At 32.6% G+C, this 12100-nt stretch overlaps 1 protein-coding gene across 3 annotated transcripts; it reads left to right on the plus strand.

Annotated features, from left to right (window-relative positions):
* Positions 1-6167: 6167 nt before the first annotated feature.
* Positions 6168-9387, plus strand: LOC114372066 (zinc finger protein JACKDAW-like). Of its 3 annotated transcripts, none has more exons than XM_028329457.1 (4): positions 6168-6641; positions 6729-7093; positions 7365-7761; positions 8012-9387. In XM_028329457.1, exons 2-4 carry the CDS (start codon positions 6958-6960, stop codon positions 9075-9077), a joined length of 1599 nt encoding a protein of 532 aa, XP_028185258.1. In that variant the 5' UTR covers positions 6168-6641; positions 6729-6957; the 3' UTR covers positions 9078-9387. The 3 variants fall into 3 exon arrangements, with proteins under 3 accessions (XP_028185258.1, XP_028185259.1, XP_028185260.1); XM_028329458.1 differs by having other exon boundaries at positions 6168-6628; XM_028329459.1 differs by having other exon boundaries at positions 6168-6506.
* Positions 9388-12100: the final 2713 nt, after the last annotated feature.

The following is a 12100-nucleotide window of genomic DNA, read 5'->3' on the forward strand; positions in this document are numbered from 1 at the left end:
TAAACTTACTCTTATGAATATAACTTTTTGTCTAATAAATTGATCAACTGAGAGTTTTATATATGCTTCCCTAATTAAGTTAAGTAGTACAATATTGTAATAAATACAAATTGTACAGTTTCATGATAACATTTATCATGATAAACTCATATCAACAACAGTAACTCAGTTTATTATGTAACTAACATTATATATTAAGAATTAAGACATTCAAATAGTCACCATTCACAGCAACTATATTTATAAAAATGAACGAGTTTCTGAGTAATAATCAGGTTTTGTGACATCTAGATGAGTATCCCATCTTTAATCCATTTATACCTTGAAGGAAAAGAAATGGTTTTGTTCCACTTTTACACGTTGAAGCTATTGTGATATTTTACAAATCTTATATTTCTGCTCTTCACAAGTCAAAAGAGGTCCTGCCTATATAAAAAAAAAAAGTCAAAAGAGGTCCCCCCTTCAGTCCCTTGAGTATTCCCACTCTTGATATTGGAGTTTTCTCTCTACTATATAATTAGTTGTTTAAGTTAACCATATATTTTAGCTAAATATATACTTACAACTTTGTGATACGCTGTTTTGCTAGGTCAACTCAGCTTCAATAATTCAAGCTAACAAATTGAAGTACTAACATACTAAAATGTTATTAACTTATAATGTCTTTGGTATCAAATGAAGAGAAATTCTCCATATATAAAAAATAAATTAGCTTTGAAATATTTCATTATTTCTACACAAGAAAGTAGATCTCCACTCGCGAATATATTATTTCTTGTTTATCCATATATATACATTTTTCTACATATAATTAAGGATTTCCAGCAAATACTCGTACGAAATAGACCGAATCATTAGGGTCTTTGAAAATTCTAGCACTAAAACGCGTTTATGGATAACAAAAAATATATAGTATAATTTGGAAATGAACTTTCAGGAGAGCTGTTTAAAATTTGCAATCGAAGACCAAGCATAAACCGAAAGAAATTATAATTTAGAAGCAAGAATAACGGGACCTTCGATCTCTCTATACACTTGCGGGGAAGACGGGGAATCCATGGAATGGATGTATTTGAGGGATAATATATGTATTTTTTTATATAATAACTGTGAGTTTCATTCCTTTACCCTGCCCTACCTGCAAATCAAATTAGAGATCTTGTCAATTCATAAAACTAATTAATTTTAAAAAATATTATCACATGAATAAAAACTAAATATTAAAAATAAGATCAACAAACTCATAGGATTGTCAAGGTGATCTTAAGACTCCATTATATTCATATAAAAGAATAATTTATTTAGTAAAAAACTGTTGGAAAAACTCAGACTTTCTCACTTCGTGAAGTTTAAGATAGACACTTAGTAATTAAATGTAATAAAGGAAACACACGATTATAATTCTTCTTCAATATGGAGATTCTTTCACTATACAAAAAAATAGTAGGGTTACAATGATGTGTTTATAAAATTAACTCACTCTACGGTGTCTCAAACTTGAGGATAGAGACTTATGAAGCTATTTATCTTCTCTCTCAAATAGGCTCCCTAACTTTCTCACGTAGATTCACTCTTGTCGTGGATGATTAGGAATGAAAGCTCCTACCCTTATACTACTTCACCTCCACAATGTGGTGAAGATTACTTGTATCTTAGGGTGGAGATTAATTCTTTAGAATGCTTCACAAATTCTAAAAATCTCTATACTCTTCTACTCCCTTTCATATCTTTCCATACTCTTCCATAAGATTTCAGAAGGTTCCACACATCTCCAGAATATTCCAGATTTTCACAAGTTTCTAAAGAGTTATACATTACTCTAGAGTTCTACAGGACGTTCTATAGAAAATTTTATACTTTTCTAGAAAATTCTATAATTTTTTAGAACCTCTCCAATTAAAGAGCCTCTCCAACAAAAACAACTTATGTTTAATTATCTTTGGATGCAAAATTTTCTTAACCAATAATGATTACGCACCATGAGCCGATTAATTTTTTATCATTAAGATCAACAAGACGTTATACATTTTTTTTTCATTATGAATGTTTATTCTAAATGAGTAAAAATATTCACTGTGTCTCTCTAATATATTTTCTAATTATTAATTATCACATGGGGCTTTGCATGTCTGTCAGGGCTACTGAGAGGAATTGATCATAGGATACCGAAATGAGGACATCAGGAAACAAATAATATAGATTGGAAGGGAAGCTCCGAAAGCAAGAAGCCAAAAGCAGTTGAGTTGTCTGATATTTTTATAACACAACACATTACGTTTTCCCCAAATTATTATAATTCAATTATTTATATATATTTCCTTTGTTCCCCTCAATTTATTATGTGAAAAATTAATCAAAAGATGTAACCCCTGGGCGCCGATCCTGCTCGTTCAGTTCCTCAATACAATATTGTCAAAACCTTGGTCCCCACATCTTCTACTATAGTCTATTCTCTAATTAATCTATCTAATTCATTACTAATTCTCGGTTTGATTGATAGTCTTCACCTAATTCTGTTCCTTACCAATTCCACTAGCTTGCCCGGGTCTCAAATCTGATGATGCAATCTTAATCACTTTGTAAATCTTTAATACACCAAGTTGAAACTGTGAAAGCTAGCCTTTCTTTATTAACATACTCAATATATTATTCTAATTAAGTTTAGAATTAAAACTAGTGTCAGCTTCAATAATAATAGATACATGAGTCTCTTAAATAAGTTAAATAAGATTTATTTATTTTATTAGTAAGAAATATTTATCGACTTTGTCGATAATTAATCTTTATTAAAAAATTAGGTGAATCATTTTAGTGAAATTATATTTTTTTAATTATATTTTTTTTTCATCTACAGAATTCGAACTCGAGATCTTATTTAAAGGAATTAAATTTACCACTCGGATCAACCACATTTTTTTGCTATATATTTGTATGGAATTTTTTTATTAAGAAAAATATGTTAATTAAGGAATTAACTACTAGTTATATGTGCACACAAAAAGAAATTTTGGACGGAGGAGACGCAATATTGGAGTGCCCCATCTGTTTCTACACCATTAACCACCATATTTAAATGCTAAGACCAAATGAGGCAAGAGCTTAGAAATCTAATTAACGCTAGCTGTTGGATATATCATATATATCATGGCCCCAAAACGATTTTGCCAATCTAAGCACCATGCTTTTAACAGGCTACACCTATATATGTGATCTTATTCTTCCAATATGCTTATGGATTCAAAAAGGAGTATCAATAACGTAGGATGGTCCTCCTAGTAAGTGCATAATTAAATACATAGGAGACGTAAAGGTTCGCCCTCTCCCTCATATCTAACCCTTTTGAAGTGAAAGTCAATAGTCTATGCTTACATGGACCATTATGATGCGTGTGCATAGTCTCTAAACAACCATATACAAAAGAAAATGAACACACTCTCTGTGACAATCGGTGTCCTCTATATGGAATAGTTATCCCTCACATTAACCTCAGTGGTTGTGGTTTAGTTGAGGTGGAAATAAAAAAGGCTAACATTGTTACTTGTGATGGCAAAATTTGTTCCCACACGAGACATGTAGGGTTGTTGGAAATAGACAGAAGGAGTTATGACGAGGAATCAGAATATATATACATAATTTTCAAAGCTCAGTAATCTTTTTTAATAATCACGTGGACTACATATGGTATAGAGCAGGAAATGTTCTAATATTACACATATAACCTGCAGATAGTTATTGTTCATCTAAGATAGAAAAAAGAGTATAATAAATATAGGGATTGTGCAAACTGTGTATGCATGTGCATGCTTGTAATGCATGGTACGATAGTTTAATTCCAAGATGATTTTCTTTATTTTTTTTACCAGAAAAGTTGAAGGTGTAATAATTGTTAGATATAGTGTAATTAGAAATAGGGTATCTATTTATTTTGAGTTGGATCAATTATAAGAATTTTATCCAACAAAAGAAAGAGATTGTTAAATGATTGTCTTGGCTCGGTCATCATCAAGTAATTATCTCATTAATTGTGGTAGTGTGACTGTAAGGTGAGTTGTCTTTGTCACACAAGTAATCCTCAGATCTGTCCTTAAGTTCGCGTTGGGTTAGGAATATTACTTTGTTCAATATTTTCTTTGTTTTCCAATATAATTATATTCTTTAAGCCGTAATTATTAAGTATAGATTAGATCGCGTTTGGTTATATCTCTTGTTGTTATTAATCTGTGGCACACTTGTGCTAGATCAATTGGTTTACAAGTCAGTAATAAATTCTTTTAGCTTATGAAAAAACAACGCTGTGTTCAACCATTGACCCAAAGTTTGAAACGAAAAATAACAAGAAAAATAATTAATTACATAAAGAAATGGATATATTTCAAATTTATTTAATGAAACATTAGAAACTCAAATTTGACACAACTGGACATAATTAAATTTATTTAAATTATATAATGTAAATAATAATAATAATAATAATAATAATAATTAAGACCTTTGAAGTATATTAATTATTGAGTAGTGTTTTGTTTATTTTAACAAAATTTTTATAAAAATTAAATCATGATCAACATATTTAAAAAGATCTAATTATATTGGACTTGTGTCTTGTTAGTAGTTAACCTTGTTTCATTAAAAAAAAACCTTGTTCTATAATTAACATTTTTATTAGGTATTAAATCTTAATCCACTCCTAAAACACCAATTCACTAATTGTTGGGCGAATTTCCCGTGGGATCCTTTTCTCTACACACAACACACACAACAGTTGACATTTCTTCACAATAAAACATGATTTATTGTGAAAGAAACAACTCTAACAGCTTTTGAAATGAAGAAAAGAAAGAGTGAGTTCGTTCATCTCACCAAACTTTGGCGATCACATCAAGGATACTGCTGCGAGCAACAATCTAGCTAGGCAGGGGCCAGCCCAGCAAACCATATTATAAGCTTTATGAGGTAACATCGTCGTCGTCATGACCAAACCAATACGATCACATTTCCAGACATATATGTTTCGTGGTTGTGGTGGCATTCTAACGTAAATATGTACTCGTATACACGTACACATACCTACGTACGTCAACCACAACAACAACATCAACAACAATATCTACTAGTCTAGTCTTTAGCCATAAGCCCTTCTCATGAAACATAATGCACTAGTATTCATCACTCGCACTTTTTGGAATTGGACGGTGCATCAAGGGTCCCCCACGGTCCTCTCTCTGGGTCCCACACCGTGAACTCTGACAGAGACAGAGGTATCACGGACGGTCCTATCATCTTGCATTGGGTAAAGAGAACCCTCCCCCACATATCAATTTCATTCATCTCTCTAAAATTTACCCTATGCTCTCAAATTATTAAGTGTCCATCATCTTAGATCAGTCTTTATATCATATATACTTCATTTTTATAGTTTATGAAAAAATTAGTAATATTCATCTAACATATACTTTAATTGAATAAAGACTAATGTAATTTAAGATAATTTTGGGCTTCCTAATAATTTTTTATTGTCTCTTTCAAATACTACAATCTCACCCATGTTTGTGTTATTCTTGTATCAATAAATATTAATTTGTTAATTTTTATTAAAAATATCAGTTAAAAAATTTCAACATAATTTATTTCGTTTCTTTTATCTCTATTTTTTTTCCAATTTCTACATCGGTCATATATTTTTCTCGTCAGTGTCCGTATTGTCTATGTGAATGCCTCTCTGACCTGAACTCTGATCTGATATATTTAATCTCTCGCATGCTAAAAAAGGGTGGTCTTCAGTGCTGTAATTATGGCCTAATCATTCTACAACTGATAAAGCCTCTAATAAGGTAAACCACTTTTCTCGCTCGTTCTCAAGAACCGGGGCAGGCAGCGCCCTTTTCTTTTTATTTTTTAATTTTAATTTTAAGCTTGATTTCCTATATCTACTGCATGCACAACAACACAAGCAGTCAACACACACAAAGCCTCCCAACTGTGTCTATTAGTCTACTGCTACTAGTAGTGGTTGTAGTTGTACTATTTACCTCTCGAGATGTTTCATCATCAGAATATATAGTATATTTTTTATTCACTTCAACGAAAAGCTAATAGTACTTACTTGGAAATGCTTTTTTTCAAATATATTTTTATTTTCGGCTTTTAAAGCAAACAATTGGAGTTTGTGCTCTAATATGTGTGTGCTAGCTCTACAAAAACACAACCCCCTCCTACTTTACTTCTTCATATATTCAAATTTCTGGTTTACTAGGCAAAAAGGCAAAAGAAAAAAACCTCCCTCAAAACACAAGACACACTATCCCACGATTGTGCGTGTGGTTTGTGTCTGTTTTTGTGTGTCTTTGTGTGTGTGACTGTGAGAGAGAGAGAGAGAGAGAAGAGTGTGGTGGCCCATCTTAACATATGGCTCACCGTCTTTGAGGATACAAGTAAATAAGATGAGAAAGAGACTAGTCTCCAGACCAAAGACAGCAAGAGAGAGAGAGAGAGAGAGAAAATAGAAGGTGAAGTGTTAGTGTTATCTACAACCATCTTATATGGTTTATACGGGCTTTTGGTTTTATCTTCAAAGAAATGAAATCAAACGAACGAGAAACCAGATCATCACCACCAGTTGGAAGCTCATGTGCTTTGCATTAGTATATTAGTTTCTTTTTCAGGCTTTAAATATATTTTTGGTTCGATTCAAGTTTTTCAATTTATGGCTTTTTCTTGTCTTTTGGCAGAACGATATATATAAAGCCATCCACTCTCTTTATAAAGAATTCGGGTACCCTCCAAAAGAATTTATGTTCGCTTCTTGGCTTTTGCTACCCCAAAACCATTGTTTTCTTCCTTGTACTGTCTGAAACCTTTGAAACTTCGCTGTTTTCTTCTGCTCACACTGCTTAGCTTTATATCCTTTCCAATATAGTAGCCTAAATCTCCACTTTCCCCCCCTTTTTTTTTTCTAATATGCAAATGATGCCCGGTGACCCCTTTTCCTTATCCACTTCCATCGGAGGCTTCACTCAAGATCAGCAAAACACAAACCCTAACCCTAAACCTAATGCTCCTCCCAAGAAGAAGAGAAACCTTCCGGGAACACCAGGTCATCATCATCATCATCATCACCTTCATCTTCATTCACAATTCAAATCAAAGCACTTCAAACCATAAGAAAATAATTTATTAGCGACTAAATTTATTGACAAATATTATATATTCGTCACTAATATAACTTTAATGACGAATTTTTTAATATTTACATATGAATTTATTCGTCGCTAAAGTTAACTTTTTAATTTTTTTTTAGAAATTAACAACACCATACTAGACTCTTTATGTTGTTATTTCGCTCTCTTTTCTTTTTCATATTACAGATCCAGATGCCGAGGTCATTGCTCTATCCCCGAAGACCCTCATGGCCACAAACCGATTCATATGCGAAATATGCAACAAAGGGTTCCAGAGAGACCAAAACCTTCAGCTTCATCGAAGGGGTCACAACCTTCCGTGGAAGCTAAGACAAAGGTCCAACAAAGAGGTGAGAAAGAAGGTTTATATCTGCCCTGAACAAACCTGCGTCCACCACGACCCTGCAAGAGCACTCGGCGACCTCACTGGCATCAAAAAGCATTTCAGCAGAAAGCACGGCGAGAAGAAGTGGAAGTGTGAAAAGTGCTCCAAGAAATACGCAGTCCAATCAGATTGGAAAGCTCACACCAAAACCTGTGGAACTAGAGAATACAAATGCGACTGTGGCACCCTCTTCTCCAGGTAAACTAATTAATATATACATATATCTTTTTCCGTTGTAAATGTGTCTAAATTCAATAAATGCATTCATTCTTATTATAATTATAATTATATAGTTGTATATATGTAACATGTCCGAGGTTTTTTCATTGGTGCGTGGCATTAAGTTTCGAATTTAATGCTTCCTGAATTTATGTACTACTAATTGTGAAGGATATTGATGAGATGAAGTAATTAATGGGATTTCATTGGATTTTGAACACTTGAACAGGAAGGATAGCTTCATTACTCATAGAGCGTTTTGCGATGCATTGGCTGAAGAGAGTGCGAGGCTCACAGCAGTTACAACAACAACTCTAAATTTCAAGAGTGAAGAGGGTGCTAATAATGTGATGAACTCGCAGCAGCATGGTTTGGGAGGACATGGACTAATTGGAGCACAACAAAGTCTTCAAAATGTTTCTGGCATTCCAAAATTCGGACCACATAGTTTTCGTTTGGATTTCAATGGAATGGAACAACAGCAAAGGCCAAGTTTATCACTATGGTTGAACCAGGGGAATCCCCAGATGAATCATAATAATAATAACATTAATAGCAGCAATAGTACTTCCAATGTGGGACCCAATTACATGTCAGCATGCTCTTCTTCAGGTTTGCCTGAGATTGTGCAAATGGCTCAGGCTAATGCTATGATGGGTTCTTCATCGATGGTGTCCAATTTTGGAGTTCATCATGCGGGTTCTAATAATTCAAGCAGTGCAAATCTTTCACTAGGGAAAAGAGGGGAAGCAGGTGGAAGTACTGTAGTGGACATGGCTTCTATTTATAACAACTCTGAGGGTCAAAACAAGAATTCAAAGCCTGCTTCACCTATGTCAGCAACTGCGCTTCTTCAGAAAGCAGCGCAAATGGGTTCCACCAGAAGCACCAACCCTTCCATTTTCAGTGGTAGTTTTGGAGTGATTAACTCACCTTCCTCCCAAACTACCAGTCTCAATAATAACAACAACAATGGTGATGCAGCCATGATGCTGGGAAGTAACACTACTACTACTACTACTGTTGCTGCAAATGCAAATGATCACTTTAGCTCATTGACGCATTCATCAAACAGTTTTGACCAACTTGTGATGCAAGTCAATGGGCAGTTGCAAAGTGAGCCAGTGAAGTTGAAGCTTCATTCTAATGCTGTGGAGAACAATTTGACAAGGGATTTTCTCGGTGTGAGTGGTGGAGGAGGTGGTGGTGGACCTCAGTACCTTTCCCAAGAGCTTGCAAAGTTTGCTTCCATAAATTCACCAATGGGGTTGATCCAATTCACTAGCAACCAATGAACGAACACGTTTCGTTTATGAGCTTGTAAGATAAAACATCAAACTTCAAAGGTTTGGTGGAGGGAGAATGAATGAATTGGAGGGTACACCACTGTGAGAGATTGCTCGATCATGTTGTGAGTGGGGGGCCCATACTTCTTGAACGAAAAGAGAATATCGAACACCACGAGTCGTGCATGTTCTCCCAAATTGTTGTTATTGTTGTTGTTTTTATCTTCTGTCTTAAACCATGTTATCGTTTTTGGCTTCTCTTTTCCTTGAGAGAAATGAAGGGAGGCATAAAATAATGAAAGGAATTCTTAGTAGATAACTACGAGTTACGTAGTACTGTTGTTGACCGTCAAAATACGGTTCCTCGGCTACCATGGATATATCCTTAACTATAAAATAAAATAAAAAAATGTAAGAAATTAAATACTACTAGTAATATTATTATTAGTTGCAATGCTAATATAATTCAATCGTTTTGTCACTTTTAAAATTGGTGCGAAATAATCATCAAATTAACAGAAAATTTTATTGTGCCAATTATTTTTTATACACAATACTTAAATTTAAGATGTTATTTAAAAATTATGAGTCTAATTTTACTTCGATAAAACATATATCGATTAAGATAACCAATTTGATACTTTGGATATGTTTCACAAGATAGTATTTAATTAATTTAATGATAATAATAAATAATATAACTGAGGGGACTCTCATGCTCATGCCCAACCTTTTGGTAGATATCACAAGTGTAGCCAGAACTGTACTTGTAACGTAGCGAGAATCTAGGTGCCAGACTAGCTTTTTCGGTAGACCCTGCAGATAACTATGACAAAGTGAAGACTCTCCAGCTACACAGGACTAAAAACTGAAATTTCCTTTGGTGCAAGTTGCTATGATTTTTTTATTAGAGCAGGGTTGTTTTTTCAATAAAGATAATTTTGTTTAAATTAAATAAAATTATTATAAATTATAAAATTTTAAATATTTAATATAGTTATATATTGAAGATTCAAATTTAATTTTTTTTATTAAATTAAAATAATTTCATATCAGATTATTTAAGTGTTTTATTGAATTTGACTAATACTAGAAAATATATATGTGCATGCTAGTGATTAGAATGAATGAAAAATGGTTATTGGGTAGTGGGTGGTGGTCAAATTAACTTGTGTTGACTCCCAATGTAAATGGAATGTGGATTGACATTTCATTGCTTGACAGTTCGTGGTTGCTGGTCACTCACTCTGCACAGTAACTGTAAAGTAGGTTCTTGACTGCTTCCAATTCGGATCTGTGTCCGAAAACGATGCAATCTTCGTGTAAAGCCAAGAATTTTTCATCTGAACAAATGTGTTACATATTAATACACCCCGGCATGACTAACGGAGTAATAAATTTTCCTGTCTTTGTCTGGTGGAAATCTCAAAGGCGTGCAATTGGATTGATTCATGGAATAGAATGGGACACTATCAATTCTTGGTGAGGGGGGTATAAATTGGTTAATTTTAATCAATAATATCACACACTTTATTTTAGGAATATATATAAAATTCAATATTTTAAGTAATGATTATTCAATAATATTATTAATTAATATATCATTAGTTTGAATTAAATTAAACTTGAATTTTTTTTTGTAGAATATCAAATTTGAATTTTATGGGTAGAAAAACATGGAGGAGTGAAAAATTTTCACTAATTAGTTAAATTTAATAATATTATGACAAATATTTTCCATGAATATCACGATAAAAAATGAATTATAGCGCTGGTAATTTAAATCCGTTGAGTTTAAGTTAAACACTCAGACCCTTCAACAATGTAGCTCATTAGTTTTAACAGTAATCACAAGCTGAATTTTAATTATTGCTCTTATTACGAACTTTATTCAACTCAAGTTCAATTGCTTTTTCTTTTTTACGGAAAAGTTTAATTGGTTTCTGTACTTGCATCTTCCTTTGCTTCTTATTAGTAGCTTTCTAATCCATTGTAGTAGCCAGTACTACACTCGTGTAATTCTTTTGAACCAATCATAGGCCATTAATATTGACATCTTAATCTCCTGGTTGGTGTGTAGAGACAAAGAGTTGAATGAAAATAATTTGTGGGCCTTATATTTTTTACTCGATCGTCTCCTTTTTAGGGCCTTGTTTGGTGTGTCCTTTTAAGATTTAAAATGAAATGACAGGGTAGGATAAAGTGTATTCAGAGTAATGGTAATTATTTATAAATTTTTAAGGGATTTGTTAAGAAAATAATTATCAGTTACGGGGTGAGCTGAATTGGGTTAATCTAATTATAAGTAAGAAATTTATTATCAACTCAGATATTTGCTCATTGTAAATTAAACGGGCTAATTCATCGACTCATCTTTTTTTATTTTAATCTTGATCTTGAATTTCTTACTGAAACTAATTTTGTTATACTAGCAAGCTTGTAGATCAAATGTCCAATTTCAAGGATAAAAAATCCAATCCTTTGTCCATTGTAAGATTTTGATAAATTCAAACCTAAAGTCTAACCCAATAGATAAGTTTAAGGTTTTTTTTTTCACCATAATTTTGGTATGAAATATCCATCAAGATTTATTGATAACTAATTTTTATTAGAAAATCTAACTAATTACCTTTAATTGGATCTCCTTTTTTAACAATATTTTTTCCATCTACAAAAAAATTATAATTTGTGACCTTATTTAGGGAAACTGATTCCAGTTATACTTGGACACGACTAGAGCTATAGGATTGACCTAACAGTGAAAAGAGAAGAGAAGGAATAAGAGGTCATATAGTTGAATTCTTCCTGCTAATAAAAACTAACAAATGATAACAAATATTTGTCTAATAAAAAAAACTTTTAGTAGTTTTAGTTAAAACAATCATTTAAAAAAATAATAGATTAACTAAATTTAAGGTTAGCCTATGTTTAGTCAAAATTAAATCAAATTCAATTTTTTCGAACCTAACTTATAGAATCAAACCACTATTGAAGTTAATATAAAGAGTTATAGGATGATTTGGAATTATTCA

This window comes from Glycine soja, chromosome 10 (assembly GCF_004193775.1).
Source record: "Glycine soja cultivar W05 chromosome 10, ASM419377v2, whole genome shotgun sequence".
Taxonomy (NCBI): domain Eukaryota; kingdom Viridiplantae; phylum Streptophyta; class Magnoliopsida; order Fabales; family Fabaceae; genus Glycine; species Glycine soja.

Coding starts and splice junctions, on each gene's coding strand:
- LOC114372066 (XM_028329457.1), top strand. CDS start 6,958: ATGCAAATGATGCCCGGTGACCCCTTTTCCTTATCCACTTCCATCGGA. Junction 7,094..7,364: donor AAACCTTCCGGGAACACCAG/GTCATCATCATC, acceptor TTCATATTACAG/ATCCAGATGCCGAGGTCATT. Junction 7,762..8,011: donor TGTGGCACCCTCTTCTCCAG/GTAAACTAATTA, acceptor ACACTTGAACAG/GAAGGATAGCTTCATTACTC.